The sequence below is a fragment of the mitochondrial genome of Prunus mume (assembly GCF_029339155.1).
Source record: "Prunus mume mitochondrion, complete genome".
Lineage (NCBI taxonomy): Eukaryota > Viridiplantae > Streptophyta > Magnoliopsida > Rosales > Rosaceae > Prunus > Prunus mume.
In genome coordinates, this window is record NC_065232.1 from 493726 (window position 1) to 509880 (window position 16155).

A 16155-nucleotide genomic window follows, 5' to 3' on the forward strand; every position below is an offset into this window, starting at 1 on the left:
TCCACGCTTGCTTCACAGTTCGGAGAAAGGGGGGATGATTAGACTGCGCATTAATAAACCTTTAAGGTTTATGGCTGTGCTGCACTGAGTGATTCAACTGAATAATGCCTGGGGCATGGTCAGATAGTCCATTAGTACCAGTAATAACTCTAGCTTCGGAGAAGAGAGTAACAATCTCACGGTTAACCAGAATTCTGTCTAACTTGCAAGCTATTCTTCTTCGGCCTTCGAAAACTAAGAGTTTGGTTGAAACTATTGTTGATAGATATCACACGCTTTTTATTGTTATATATATATATATATATATAACGTTATAAGTATAACTAACTGAAAGCGTCCGTTCACGTCAGGAATAGAGGTTGTTGATGTAGTTGCTTGTAGTTTTCTTTGATTTTTCTCGAGTTGGTGCATATTGCATATATAGGCTCCGGAGAGAGAATCAATGTTCGGTAGTACGCCTGGTTCGCCAGGTTCTACCACTGCAGGGCCCAATCATACTCAAAAGAAGAGTATGATCTTGGCTCAGAAGGAACGCTAGCTATATGCTTAACACATGCAAGTAGAATACGGCCGTGCTTGCTCGATCAGTGGAGTGAATGGACTCCACGGGTGAGAGACCAAAAAGGAGCAGCGGGTTAAAGTCTTCGCTCGCTTTCCCGAAAAATGGACTTCAAAAAAAAAGAGGGAGAATACCTTTGCCTGACATAACTACAAACAAGCAACGGATGAGTGCCCTAGCGCGAAATGGAAATCGAAAAAGAAAAGATTTAACGGCTCCTTTGCGGGATGGGAAGCATCCCCCCTCCCCCCTTCAAGTAGACAATTCGAGATCCCCCTTGCTTAATTCACTCAATTAGCAATTTAAATTGGAATTGGAATATTCCCCCGCTCGAAAGAGTTCGCTCATCATCCTTTCCCTCGCCAAATACGGGGGACATGTTACCATGTATCCAAACGGAGAAGCAGAAGCAGAAGAATAGGATTGAGATTGCCAAAGACCTTTTGGGGGAAGTCAAAAACAGTAGCAGTTGGGGACGCCTAGTCCATCATACTATAGTGGTCTTACATACAGCTAGTGTCGGCAGGAATGGAACAGAAATCTCGTATATGAAAAATTTTTAGTATATATAGCGGAGTAGCTTTCTTTGTTTGAAGGCTTCAAGTGAGAGAGAGGATAGGATCAAACCATCGCATCACCAAAAGGTGCTCGGGTGTACCTTAGAGCAACGAAAACGAAGACTTTCGAGAACAAATATTGGACCGGGAATCAAAAGGGGTAAAGTAAAGTAAAAGCGCATATGGCACGAAAAGGAAATCCGATGTCGGTAAGACTTGATCTGAATCGTAGTTCAGATTCAAGTCGGTTCAGTGAGGGCGACCGCGAAAGTCACCGAATGGGTCAGTCTTTTCCTTCAGTTTGTCCTATATTAAAAAAAAGCGTGGGAGGACATTGCAGATGTCCGGGACGGACACGACTTCTTCTAACGCTAGAAGACCACTGGAAGACACCCGGGACCAGAGCATGTCGTGAAAGAAGCACACTGGGCGGGCGTGCTTCGACCGTGTCTCCGGGGCACAGTTGAATGTAGATATCATGAATGCGAGGTGCAGGAGACCAGGCCGAGAAACCCGGGCAACCACTCCCCTATGTGCCGATCGCTAGCGCATCCAGGGCCCCGGCGCCCAGCTCGGCCGGAGAGGCCTAGCCTGATCTGAGAAGTGCTAATTCGGTTCGGATAGACTTCATTCAAGAACGCCGCCGCCCCTGGAATCAATAAGAAAACAAGTGCAAAGTTTCAGATCAGTGAATAAATCGAAACGAAAGAAGAGACGTTTCTCGCTCGGCGCCTAAAGCGCACTATGCTCCGCTTCAACAAATGAGAGTTTTCGGTGGAACCGGTGAACCACGCGAGCTGGTTAGATGCGCGGGACAGAGGGCTCGTAGTACCTGCTAGCGCAGCTATGCTCTGTAAGGGAAGGAGCCTAAATCGAACCCCTTCTTTCTTTTTTTTTCTTTGAAAAAAAGCAGTACAAAGAGATTCTCGGATGAGACTAAGCAGCCACCGACCGTTCTGACGCGCCCCTGACCTATCTTGATTAAGACCGAAAACTCTCTAAAATGGAGCCTGGTTTAAGCTGTCAAACAAATGATAGAATAGAAAAAAAAAGAACCACTAGTAGGGATATGGATGGAGTCTCGCTCAGTAAAGAGAGTTGTAGATTAGTAGAAAAGGAGAAGAGCCTTTACTTGATATATTATATATAAGTATTAGTAAAGCGCTAACGCTGCCATTTTTCTAAAGGCGCGAAACTTTACTTTTTGAGAAAGAAGGTGCTTGTTGCCGCTTTATTAGTAAGTAAGCTTGTTTTATATCATATCAATAAAGGCGAAAGGTTGCTTTACCAAATAATATAAGGCGCGTTAGCGCTTTAGAAGGACATTTAGGCTTTACTAATAGAATATATAGGGCGTTTTTTTTCACGCAGGTTTGGAACCCGGGGCGTTTCCTTTCAAATGACAACAGCCTCTTCCTGCTGCGAGGGCGCTGCGCGAAACCAAACCGCCCCCCCCCGCCCGATCAAGTACCAGTTGCTTTGCCGGCGGGCCGGGGGGCATTGTCCCTCAGTTCTTACCAACCTCCGGTGTGTAATCGACATGTTGCTAGCTTCAACTCGGTTGAATAAGAATCATTGATTCCCTATGCTGTCCATTTCTTATTCATTCAGGGCGCTCGGCCGGTGCTCCTTTAAAAAACCAAAACCACTCTGAACGTAAGGGAAGATAAGGGAAGACCGCCTGAGCGAACCGACCGAAAGGACTTTTGACTTATTTGAACCGAACGATAGCGGCTTAAAGCTAAGCCTATCACGAGCAGCGTCGCTGCTTGATCGGCGGGGAGGAGCATCTCAAAGTATGGGGCAAAGGATCAAGCGCTTTGACTTTGCCCCCCGGGATCCACCACGGGTTGGGTTTGAGAGCCGTGTGATGGGTGACTATCCTGCACGGTTCGGGGAGCACTTTTTGTCTGCGTTGGTGAATGGAAGCCCCCACTATCAAGCAAGAAAGAAGCGGCTCTTCCCACGGCGGAGTCCCCATTGACTCTATTTATTATTATGGTAAATCAGTGTATCAAGATGTCAATCTGAGATCTTATTTCGGTTCAATACGTCCACCTACGAGACTGACCTTTGGCTTTCGTCTCGGTACGTGTATTATAATAAATTTTCCCAAAAGAACATTCATTCATTTCTTTCTTCCCCGTCGACCACGACGACTGAAACGACACGAAAAATCCAGACCCGGAAAGGAGAAGGGCCGGTGGTGGGCATTTGGGAAAGTCGGGCCGATCGGGTGTCTTCATTCAAGCGACGATACAGAAGAAGAACGAAACGAAGTGAGAGGCCGGGGGGCAGGGAAAAGAGTCGAGTCGATCAGGCTCGACGACCGGGAGAAGCAAAACGAAATTAGGATTTGGCCGAAAAAGAAGCAACGCTATGGATACCATGACCGATCACCATCGATAAAGAAGAATCTTTCTAAATCACTTCGGGTCAGCAGGGCCTTCAAGCATCCGAAATACGCCGGGGTTGTAAATGACATAGCGTTCCTGATAGAAAATGACGACTCCTTCAGAAAAACTAAGTTATTCAAGTTCTTTTTGCCAAAGAAGTCCCGCTCCGACGGCCCGACGAGGCATCTACTTAAAAGGACCCTCCCTGCAGTGCGCCCCTCCTTCAATTATTTGGTCATGCAATACTTATTGAATACAAAGAACCAAATGAATTTCGACCCCGTCGTAGTTCTCAATCATTTCGTGGCACCGGGCGTGGCTGAACCATCTACGATGGGGGGAGCGAATGCACAGGGAAGAAGCTTAGATAAGAGAATACGTTCTCGCATCGCTTTTTTTGTAGAAAGCTCGACCAGCGAGAAAAAGTGTTTGGCCGAAGCCAAAAAGAGGTTGACCCGCTTCATCCGCCAAGCGAATGATCTTCGCTTCTCGGGAACAACAAAAACCACCATCTCGCTCTTTCCTTTTTTCGGTGCTACCTTTTTCTTTCCAAGGGATGGGATTGGGATGTATAATAACCTTTTTTTTGAGGATGCCCGGGAACAACTCCTAGGTCAATTAAGGATCAAATGTTGGAACCTCATGGGTAAGGATAAGGTAATGGAATTGATAGAGAAATTCATAGACCTAGGTAGGATAGGAGAATTGATAAGGGGAATAGAGATGATGATAGAGATCATACTGAGAAACAGAAGAATTCCGTACGGGTACAACTCTTATTTGAACGAAGTGAAAAAAATGCGATCTTTGTTGTCTAATAGAACAAACACTAATACCTTAATTGAGTCGGTCAAGATCAAATCTGTTTATCAAAGTGCTTCTCCGATTGCTCAAGACATCTCTTTTCAACTGAGAAACAAAACAAGATCATTTCGTTCCATTTTTAGTAAAATAGTGAAGGATATTCCATTAGTAATGAAAAAAGGGGTTGAGGGGATCCGTATATGTTGTTCAGGTCGATCAAAAGGCGCAGAAATTGCTAGAACTGAATGCGGAAAGTATGGAAAAATATCTCGTAATGTATTTAACCAGAAAATAGATTATGCTCCTGCGGAAGTATCTACCCGTTACGGAATCTTAGGTGTCAAAGTGTGGATTTCATATTGTTAAAAAAGAAGGGGGGCATGCTTTTTCTAGAATGGCTATTCTTCACTTCGGGCCCGGTGGAACTTGTTCCAAACGAGCCCTCTTCGGGCGAATTCATTTTTTCTGCCGTTTCCTTAGCGTTTCACACTAAGCAAGTAAACTACCTTTTTTTTTTTTCATTTTTTATAGTTGCCTCTGCGGTTATCCTACGTATGAAAAGGGATCCCGTTTTGATTGCTCTTTTTCGTTCCCGCCCTCTCACAATGCGGCCCTTTTTCTTTGCAATAGCGTTTTTATTAATAATCTGTGTAAACATCCAAATAGCCGCCTGCGACGGGGGAATTCCTTCTCCCGTGCCAAATTTACATCCGGAGGTTCCCCCCGACACCGGTGTTCCCCAAGGGGCACCGGTGCAGATTCCTGTCCCACCTGAAATTCCCCAACTAGAAGAGCCTTTAATGTCCGTGGAGGATAGGTGGAAGGAACTTCAGCTACGGTTAAGTTTGTATTTCCTCGGGAGAAACAGTTGGTCGGACGTCGGGCCATTCGTGAGAATCCTGGAGAGGCAGGTGCCTATAGAAACAAAGATAGAAGCTGCATTGGTGGACGATGGATATAATCGGGAGGATATCCATCAAAAGAGGTTCGAAATAAGGGGAATCCTCTTTAACCGTGGGGTGAACGCGCTTTCTGAACGTACCTTAGATGAGTATTTGGACCAAATCGAAAGAAATGGCACTCGGCAGAGCACTCCCTATAGAAACGTAAGTAGGGCTATCCAGAATTTGGATCTAATTCTGTGACTCCTTCTTTCTCCCATGCTTTCCGTTGGTCAACAACCAACCACAGCTCTCTATAGTTCTTCACTACTCGTACAGGAAGGTAAGAACCACTTTTTTTCTGGAGGGAATCATTTTTTCTCAATCAAGAATGCCTCAACTGGATAAATTCACTTATTTCACACAATTCTTCTGGTCATGCCTTTTCCTCTTTACTTTCTATATTCCCATATGCAATGATGGAGATGGAGTACTTGGGATCAGCAGAATTCTAAAACTACGGAACCAACTGGTTTCACACCGGGGGAACAACATCCGGAGCAACGACCCCAACAGTTTGGAAGATATCTTGAGAAAATGTTTTAGCACCGGTGTGTCCTATATGTACTCTAGTTTATTCGAAGTATCCCAATGGTGTAACGCCGTCGACTTATTGGGAAAAAGGAGGAAAATCACTTTGATCTCTTGTTTCGGAGAAATAAGTGGCTCACGAGGAATGGAAAGAAACATATTAGATTTGATCTCGAAGTCCTCATATAGCACTTCTTCCAATCCTGGATGGGTGATCACTTGTAGGAATGACATAATGCTAATCCATGTTCCACACGGCCAAGGAAGCATCTTTTTTTAATCTCATTATTACTTGGTCGTTAGGAAGAGATTCTTTCTCGATCTGAATAGTGGAATGGAAGGCACTACAAGAAAGATATACCCCTTTTCAAATCGCCCCGCGAAGACGGACGTTCAGAAAGGTTATCGAGATTATCAATCTTTTTAGTGGGGAGGAATAGTGCGGGAAGGGAGCGAGACCAAGCCGAGCCACTAGGAGAGTAAGGACTTCCCACGTGTCAAAATGAATGCAGCCTCAACCAGAGAGATCAACCTGCGCCTTTGATTTTAGGACGCCGGCGGCGCAGAACGCACTAATCCGCGACCAGCTAGTTTTCCGAAACCGAACTGAATAGAATTGTGACTTTCCAAAAATGCTTGCTGAAAATCAAAGAAAGAAGGTCCATTTTCCCACGTAGTTCGTCGGTCAAACCAACGATTCTCTTCTCAAAGTAATAGAGAGATCTTTTTCTAGTTAGACTTCTATCAATGCAATGAAAGAACCATCCCTTCCTATTTGTTTGTCCTGTCAGATAGAAAAAAGAAATTAGAAGCCCCTCTTTACCACTTTAGGGGGTGGGGGTGAAGGGGGGGTTTACATACAACCGAGGCTAAGTGGTTTATGATTGAATCTCAGAGGCATTCTTATCATTTGGTAGATCCAAGTCCATGGCCTATTTCGGGTTCACTCGGAGCTTTGGCAACCACCGTAGGAGGTGTGATGTACATGCACCCATTTCAAGGGGGTGCAACACTTCTCAGTTTGGGCCTCATATTTATCCTATATACCATGTTCGTATGGTGGCGCGATGTTCTACGTGAATCCACGTTGGAAGGACATCATACCAAAGTTGTACAATTAGGACTTCGATATGGTTTTATTCCGTTCATCGTATCGGAGGTTATGTTCCTTTTTGCTTTTTTTCGGGCTTCTTCTCATTCTTCTTTGGCACCTACGGTAGAGATCGGAGGTATTTGGCCCCCAAAAGGGATTTGGGTTTTAGATCCTCGGGAAATCCCTTTTCTTAATACCCCTATTCTCCTTTCATCCGGAGCTGCCGTAACTTGGGCTCATCATGCTATACTCGCGGGGAAGGAAAAACGAGCTGTTTACGCTTTAGTAGCTACCGTTTCGCTGGCTCTAGTATTCACTGGCTTTCAAGGAATGGAATATTATCAAGCACCCTTCACTATTTCGGACTGTATTTATGGTTCTACCTTTTTCTTAGCAACTGGCTTTCATGGTTTTCATGTGATTATAGGTACTCTTTTCTTGATCATATGTGGTATTCGCCAATATCTTGGTCATCTGACCAAGGAGCATCACGTTGGCTTTGAAGCAGCTGCATGGTACTGGCATTTTGTAGACGTGGTTCGGTTATTCCCATTTGTCTCTATCTATTGGTGGGGAGGTATATGAAGAAACGAAACAGTGGATTGAGGAATGAAAGCTCGAAGACAAAGAGAATCGGGCTTTTCCAAAGAATTACTGCAGCTTTCCCACTCCCTTTGATTTTCATATACAAAAAAGTCTCTTCCACTTTCCTACCAAATCTCTCTTTATTCTGGCACATAAATGAAGGGATCGAAGAGATTGTGGCAGATCATGTTCACCAAGAAATGACCCGAAATTTTATCTTGGTCTATTTGAGATTGTTCCTTTTAATCGTAATCAAAGATGTTTTCTTGTCTCTCGTTTCTTTTCCGAACAAATCGAAGAACCTAATGGATCGAACTCGTCCTTAATACGAAGTCCTCTTCTTTACTTTTTATTTTGACTTGGGGCGATCACGAGCGCGTCCGATTCAAAAGTTATTTCACAAATTATTTATCCACAGCCCGCTCCGCTGCTGAAGGGATAGAGATAAGCTTTCATAATGAGATTTACTTCCACGAATATGCATGCTAGAAAGATGCTATTTGCTGCTATTCCATCTATTTGTGCATTAAGTTCGAAGAAGATCTCAATCTATAATGAAGAAATGATAGTAGCTCGTTGTTTTATAGGCTTTATCATATTGAGTCGTAAGAGTTTAGGCAATACTTTCAAAGTGACTCTCGACGGTAGAATCCAGGCTATTCAGGAAGAATCGCAGCGGAAGAAAAGAGCACTTTTCATCAAATTGACTTTCTTTTTGATGTTAGTTGTACTTTTCTTTCTCTTTAGCTGGTGGGCCCAGGAGTGGGAGTTCTTTGGGATGGTATCCACACGAGTAGGGCGGGCTCTTTTTATTAAAGGTGTAAGCTCCTTAATGCCCGAAGTGTGGATAAGTTGCGGAGCCAGTTTCGTTGCTTCGGCGCTAGGTGGGGCTCTTATCTCTTGCATGGAGGGGGGAGTACCTCTTCCGGCCGGGACGTCTGGCGCAGGAAGCTCCGGCGCAGGGGGGATGGGAGAACTCACTGGCATGAATGCCCCTGCTTCATCGAGTGGGATACGACCCCCATTTGATCTTAACATGGCTCCGGACCCGGAGCCGGAACCTTCCTCTTCACCCGGCCTCAAAAATCGAATTATCGAGGCGGAGTTAGAAGAGGCCCAGAAAGAACTTCGCTTCTGGGAAGAGAAAGGAAGGCACTATTTTAAGGAGGAGGCCCGCCTCTATCGTGCCGGGCTGGAGGGAGAGAAGATGGAAAAAGAATTCTATTCTCTCGGGGTCGAGAATCTCCGCCTGGAGCATAGGCGGCTGCTTTCACTAATCGCATCGCGTCGGGGCTAGCGCGCTTTTCAAGCGCTTAGCTTCGGGGCGGCAAGGCGTTCCGTTGGAAGCCTAGGCGTACGGTGGAGATTGGTTGAAGATGATGTTACGCGGCGTTCAGAACCAGCCTTGAAGTGAATGAATTAGAAAGAACGAAGGACAATTATGCCATTAGGAAGAAGTCTTCTACAGAGGGAAAGCCTGTTACGAGTAAGTGGAGAGGAAAGCTCTCCAGAGATTCTTATCTCATTCCATTCCAGTGGCTCGACCAGTAACCAATGGCGAAAACTAAAAAATCCATGGTTTCCCGGTAGAACCCCATTTCGCCCAAGTTGTTGCGAAACCGGAAAAAAGAAGCGGTTTTTCGCACAGCTTGCTCATAGTGCAGGTCCCACTTGTATATCGTATTTGGCCGAAGAAGCATCGGACAGGTTGGAGTTCTTACCTTCTTGGGACTCCGTGGACCAAGATCTGCTTTCATTATATGGGCAATACCGATCTACTTTAGTAGATCATATGGATGTAGAAAAAGCTTATGATTTTGATGAAATGGAAACATCTCTTTTCCATTTCTATTTCCCTAGTTCATATCTTTGTTTCGTGTGTTCCCGGGAGTAATTCGATCTCTTCAATCTCGGGATACCACCTAAATAACTGCGGCCAGAGAGTAAAATAGGTCGGGAAGAAAGAGTCTGAGGTTGGGTCGGACGACATACATCTTGGAAGGAAGGTTCATTCTTTAAATCCGATGGTTACTTTTGTTCCACTGCTATCGAAAAGCTTGGACATAGTGCAACAAGAAGAGAATTAGCAGAATAGGATAAAGAATTTTCCTTCAAAAGAAGGGCAGTGTGAAAGGAATAGCGTTGAATCTTGAGAATGAGAATGTACGTAGTAAGTATTACCATTCTCCGGGGCGAAAGTTGTTCTTCTCCTCGGGGCTTTACTTGTATATTTATTACGAAAAGTTGCCGGAAGCGGAAGAGTTTGCCAGGATGGCTTGGTAAGCAAGCAACCAGTTATGTAGGCGCCAACTCCCGGTTCTTTCTCTTCTTTCTTTTTTTTTGTCCTATACGTCTGATCCCCTTTCCGGGGAAGGGGGAACATAGACGGAGGCACATGTAGACAGATACATACTTAGTCAATCTTTTGCCTAAGCGAAGTAGTAGTTGATCCCGTAGAGGCAAGGGTGAATCGAGACCGAAAGCTACTAATAGAATAGCATAATCTGAGCACATAGTCTAAGTAGCAACTGTTAAAGCTCCCTGGTCTCGCAACGGCCGGCTAAAGTTTCCCTGGGCTTGGGCTTGAATGCCGGTGTTTTGCTAGAGAGAGGCCAAAGTAGGGCAGAGCAGGACTTCGTTCACGCCGTGAAAGGCAGGCGTTTTTCATGGCGAGTCACCTGTGGTGGCTTCTGTGAAAAGCAGAAGGGGAGTGGTGAGGCGGGGCTCTTCACTCAATATCTGTAAGAGAGGTTGTATGAGGACTGATCCGCCCCCCGGCAGGCATCCGATTCTGCCCGCGGACTAGGCCTTATAGAATGGATTTAGTGGCTGAACCGCGTTACTCGTGATGGAATAGAGGTAATTCGCCGGGTCTGTCTTTTGCCCTGGTTCGACTCCCGCTCACGACCATTCTTAAGAGTTTGTGCTCGACTGGCCAATCAAGTAAATCAACCGAAGAACGGGACTCTAGATAGTTCAACCAAATCTATCATTTGTCAGCTATATGAGATAACCTTTTCTCATTTTTAAAGAGCTTGTTAGGGCTAAAAAGAAATTCGTACAAAAATACCCGCAAATTCTGATTATAATAGATTTGGAGCAACTCTTCTATCTTATCCTTAATGAGTTCCTTTATAGTGTCAAAACAAAGGTCTCCCAGCCTTTCGGCCATATTCTCTTCATTTAAATTTCGCAGGCGTCCTGCCCCCAGTAACACTACGAGAGGAATATACCCAACTCCGGCTATTGTAAATATGTCTCTGATCATGTCTGACAAAAAACCAAGAATATGTGGATTCATAGAAAAGATTCTTTCTTTTTTTTTGCTCCGCTTTAGGCTATTTCTTTGTTTAGGTAGCTTAAAGACTCTTCTCTTTAGCAAGACCAACAGTCTTACTTAATGAGGGTAGCTTGGCGGTTAACCAAGAAAAGCATGGGATTTTTACTTGCACTTGGAATGAAAAAGCATTCTTTTCAATCTTGTACTAAGGTACACTGAACACCAACTCAATCTCTACTAAATCCAATGGGATACCGCTGCTACCACTATAGCCCCCGCCCCCTTATGACGTATGCCCCTTCACGGGATGGGAGGTGACCTTCGCTACACTCGCCATTGGGCAACCTCCGGGCAGGTATCGGCTTGTTCTATTCTGATGTCATTTTTTGTTATCTATAATATATCGGAAAAGCAGAAAGTCTCTAAAATGAAAATGCTGTAAATCCTTGCGTCTAGGCTTCCATTCACGGAAAGATTATATTAGTGAATTTTGAATGAAAAAGAATCGTTAAATCTTGATATGACAGAGCTGTTATTAATGTAGTGTTTATTAACTGGGTCTTCAATTAATTTGGATAGACGAACGAGGAATTTCATTATTAGTTGCGGAAAGGTCGAAAGATACTTTATTCGTATGAAAAGATAATTGTCTTTAATGTAATAGACTATCTTCTGATTGTTTCACATAGACAAGCAGGAGACGTAACGTAAGGATTAGCTAAAATGCGAAATTAGGGGTATGTGATAGATAGTGATCTATCTTGACTCTATATTTTGATACTTTTTACTTAATGAAATGAAGGTCAACAAAAAAAAGACTAGGTCTTATTATTACTACATGTTAGTACCATTCCCTTGAAACTTCCAGGGGTGTATCTACGTATTTTGCTTGTGCTTAATGTTTTCCGATTCTACTAGAAATCATATAAGAAACTTTTATAATTGTGAGTTTATTGGATTGTTTCATCAGGTTAGAATCCCCTTTTGACTCTTCGCCAGGGATTCCACTATTCTTAATGAACATAATAATGATTAGTGAACAATAATGGAATAATTCCTTCATAGAGATAGAGGACATAATTCACATGGATATAGTAAATCTCGCTTGGGCTGCTTTAATGGTAGTCTTTACATTTTCTCTTTCACTAGTAGTACGGGGTAGAAGTGGACTCTAGAAGTACTACTAATTGAGTTGAAGAATCAAACTCAAACCATATCAATTGTTTTATAGATCGTTCTGCAAAGTCCTTTTCATTTGACTTTTTTCTTTTTTTTTTAAGAAAAGGAATAGCTACTGAATCGTTGTACATTTCAATTTGAATTAGGCATTCCGCGTACAAATACAAGTGATCATTAATTACATATATGTCTGATCATATATGTATTACAAATTACAATAAATAAGGAGGATTTAAAATGCGAGATCTAAAAACATATCTCTCCGTGGCACCGGTAGTAAGTACTTTATGGTTTGGGTCTTTAGCAGGTTTATTGATAGAGATCAATCGTTTTTTTCCGGATGCGTTGATATTCCCCTTTTTTTCGTTTTAGTTATTGACATGGGAGGGGTGAAGACGATTAGAGATATAATCAAATATCAGTGACTAATCCCTACCCTTCCCTTCTTTGAATTTTCGAATTTCTTAAATTATAATAAGTTCGAAAAGAGAAAGAATAAAAGTGGATTCAACATTTCAACGAAATCTTTCAGAATTTGATTTCGAGTTAGCAACTTCTATTTTCTTTTTCGTTCCTTTCTTCTCTCTTTCTTCTCTTTGGATCGGAAAATGGAATAGTTGGTTAAAAAAGTCACCCTACCTATTTGAGTACTTTTTTAAAAATTTCAGTTTACATTGCAAGATCTGATCTGTCCCAAGATCTTTTGGAAATGATAAAATGCAGCAGCCTTGATGCTAGTCTCCCCATTAACCATGTGGCCGTTATCATCTTTAATGGAACGCAAAGTCTTTAGGGCTCTTCTTTCGGATAAGGCAGCTAGATATCCATCAGGTGTTAGATTCGGCCATGGAGGCTGCAGCTGTCGCTGATCTGAGTAGTGAGAAGCTAAAAGGGGAGATGTGGCAGCAGAGGAAGGTTCATGGAAATGAAGGTTCTGCTAGCAGCTTTATGGAAAAGGATCTGGTTTCTGGTCCTGAATCAAGCCACGTTGAGTATTCTGGGCTGAAGGAAAGGAAAGATGGTGGAGCTCTGGACGATGGTAGCCGGGGGTGAACGAGTTGCTTCATTCTCCTCTGTTATTCCTGGTATCAATGGGAAGACTGAGAGTCTGAGGGAAGAGATTGAAGAGTTGAAAGCCCAAATGGGCGTGATTTTAATCCTGGAATAAAGGGAGGGACGGGCCTTCGAGCTGGGGAAGCTTCAAACCCATTTGGCAACCTTATGAATACTGGAGAAGTGAGCAATGGAGCTGTCATCAGTGCCAACACTGTGGGGAATGTGGATGCATCCAAACTCCCAGGTGCCATCAGTCCAACTATTGTCCATGAAGAGAGGAAGGTCAATGGCAAGACAAGTGGCTCTACCGGCGGGAGAGTGGCGGCTGGCATTGTAAGGGGTTCTCCTCCACGGATAAAAGAGAAAGTTCTGGATTGTATGGCAAAACGGAAGAGGCTGGGGGAGGCAATCGCTTTGATTATCAGCTGCTCCCCGCCAATCACTTCAATTATAGCCGATCTTCGCCTACCAACTTGACCGCTTGTTGAGAACCCTTAGACGCCAATACTCTTGTTGGGGGGGGGCATAGGCGGCATAGTTCACCTTAGGAAATTGTTCAGTTAGAAAGTCCAAAACCTAGTCTGACCTAAGTACTCAATCAAGCGGGCTACCCGATCTCATCATTCTTCTTTTCCTTAACCGGTGGCGAATCTAGCTCATTTCTTTTTCTTTTTAGTGTATCTCCGACGCCCGGAATTCAATCAAGTTCAAAAAGATGTGACTTGACTTTAGAAAGATTATGAAAAGAGTGACCCTGAGCATAGGCCGACGCATGCTCATTCTATTTTCCCATAGTGGCATTCTCCTTCCTGATTCCAGAGCAGAGAGAGGAAATCTGTCTCATTCGGGGAGATAGTAAAGCATTTTGATACCGGGCTCAGAGAAGAAAGATGCAAAGGCAGGGATTGAGTGAAGCTCTTCCCCTCTCTCCAACTAGTCGCTTTTTCTACTCTAGTTCTTTATATACTCGCTTCAAGTATTCCGCTCGCTCTAGCTATCGCTTTTTCTTTGAAAAAGCTCTTACGCTACGTAAACTACGCTCTTACGCTTAATCGCTCTTACGTTACTTCGTAACTCGATAGTATTCTCATAAAAAAGCTAAGATAGATCTAATAGTTCGCGGAGAGGAACTGGCCAGGAGAATAAGAAGATTTGAGAAAAAGAATTCTTATCCCAAGTCGAGTGACAGGGCTTGACCTTTACGGATGGCTTAACTGATCTAATTAGAAGTACATCGCTAACAGGTTTGCTTGAAATACGCCTTTCAATCTCTTACCTGTTTTCCTAAGCAAACTCTCATTGGCTGGCCGGAAACTTGCCTAGAAATGCTCCCTCTCCCTCTGGTCGAGCAAGTAAACTCCCTCTCCCTCTCTGATAAGCATGCTTCATAAGGAGGTCCCGGCACGTGAGACCGGATAGATTATGCATGTAGGGAGGGCCCCTTCCCCAGAAATGAATTGGGGAGCCGACTCTAGCTCTGCGATCATACTAGAAAGACGGCTTCTTGGTAATCATCCTAGAAGGCTGCCCCTATTTATTTAGACTGGAATATTGATACTGGAACTGGACCGACAGCCAAAGGAAATTCCCTCTCGATTAAGGTCATTCCCAAGGGCTGCAGGAGAACTCCAACTAAAGATGGGCTTAGAACTTAAACTCACTTTTTGGCAAAGAACAGGTGAAGACCTTAGGACTTTAGGACAGGCGACAGATACGAAGGCTACTAGATGAGGGACTGGTGGGGAACTCCCCATGGCAGGAGGAAAAACTGTTACGGACACTGAAACTCCAGAGTCTTCCATGGCTTATCCAGAAACAGCCTGAAACAGGCTAAAAAGAAAATGGCTTGCTAACAGGATCTGTAACAGGATAGCTTTCAAAAGATTACAAACTTGAAAGAGCTTAACTGTCGCAATTAGCTTCCCTGGCTTGCTTTGCTAGCTTCTACTTTAATGCAGAACTCCGGAATTACACTCGATGGATTGGTGAAAGAACCTGGCTTTCTAGCTTGACCTTTACTCTTCACACGAAAGCTTTCAAATTCCCTTGTTTAGAGGGACGAAGTGACTCGAACAAAGCAAAGCGAAGAGGTTCTTTAGCGTAGGCTAGTCAGTTTACTTGGAGTAGCTTTCCCGCTGCCCTTCCAGTTGAAGTCATAAGGTAAGCAAGCCTCTCTAGTGAGAGTTCTTACATTGAGAGAAAACTGACTCCTATGATAGTGCTAGGTCCTTCTATTCCTAATCCCTCTCATGTCGATCCATTGTCTAAGGGTTAGAGGGTAGTAAGGGTCTAACCTTGTAAGGCAGGATAAAGAGGAAGCCCTATTCTGTACTATGTCTTAAGTGAGCAAGCCTATGAGAAAGCCGATTTTGGATAAAGTGAGTTTGAAAGAAGGAGGCACCGAAGGTGATAGGGCAAATTCCTGATCACTGGAACTATTCCTCTTTTCTAAAGGAGTTGATAGGGCTCGCGCTTCAAATCCCTCTCTTTATTGGTCGAGAAAATCCCTTTTTTGTGTTTTTGCCGCCCGCTAGAAAATAGATTACGAGGATCGGATCTAGAGTGCCTAAAGCTATTGATAGCGGATATCGGGACTCTTAGAAGTTTCATTTCTTTCGCGAACAAAAAGGGCTTTCATAAGGGTTTTCCAGTCTCTGGGTAAGAAGTTTTCCACCTAGAGCCCGTAATAGTGGGATTTCTCCTATTGCCATTGTATCACTCCTGGGAGAAAGCTAAGGATCTTTGGGAAGCAAGCCCAATTGGAGTGCTTAATAAGGTCTTCACCTGGAGTTCCCCTTTGGTAAGCCCTGTAAATGTAGGGCCAGTTTCCTGTAAGGCAATGGAAGATCTAGTACCTGTTGCAGAAAAAGACTTCTTCCTGCCATCCAACTGCAGCTAAGCCCATTAAGTTCCAGTCTTCTTTTGGTCGGGAGTCCTAAGCCCTGGGAGCAGTCTCAGGGTAAGCCCCATAAGTTGCAGCAAACAAGTCAAATGGCAAAGCAGGAAAGACGGCAAGCGGGTGTCTAAGAGTCAAAGTACTAGGGCTTGAAGTTCATAATAGTCTTACCGTGTCTAAGAGTCCCCCCAATAATACCAACCGGGTGGATATTTACAAATGAAATTGCTTACCCGATTGTCCAATTTATCGACTCCTGCTACCTTTGCTAGTGAATC

The 16155-nt window shown here is 43.9% G+C and overlaps 5 protein-coding genes; all 5 read left to right on the forward strand.

The window, feature by feature from the left end:
• Positions 1–1298: 1298 nt before the first annotated feature.
• rps3 (ribosomal protein S3) lies at positions 1299–4682 on the forward strand. One transcript has 2 exons: positions 1299–1372; positions 3107–4682. The coding sequence occupies exons 1-2, from the start codon at positions 1299–1301 to the stop codon at positions 4680–4682; spliced, it is 1650 nt and encodes a 549-aa protein (YP_010438366.1).
• Positions 4683–5588: 906 nt separating this feature from the next.
• atp8 (ATP synthase F0 subunit 8) lies at positions 5589–6068 on the forward strand. The gene has a single exon. The coding sequence runs from the start codon at positions 5589–5591 to the stop codon at positions 6066–6068; it is 480 nt and encodes a 159-aa protein (YP_010438367.1).
• A 600-nt stretch (positions 6069–6668) lies between these two features.
• cox3 (cytochrome c oxidase subunit III) lies at positions 6669–7466 on the forward strand. The gene has a single exon. The coding sequence runs from the start codon at positions 6669–6671 to the stop codon at positions 7464–7466; it is 798 nt and encodes a 265-aa protein (YP_010438368.1).
• Positions 7394–7792, forward strand: sdh4 (succinate dehydrogenase subunit 4). The gene has a single exon. The coding sequence runs from the start codon at positions 7394–7396 to the stop codon at positions 7790–7792; it is 399 nt and encodes a 132-aa protein (YP_010438369.1).
• Positions 7793–8907: 1115 nt separating this feature from the next.
• Positions 8908–9360, forward strand: rpl10 (ribosomal protein L10). The gene has a single exon. The coding sequence runs from the start codon at positions 8908–8910 to the stop codon at positions 9358–9360; it is 453 nt and encodes a 150-aa protein (YP_010438370.1).
• Positions 9361–16155: the final 6795 nt, after the last annotated feature.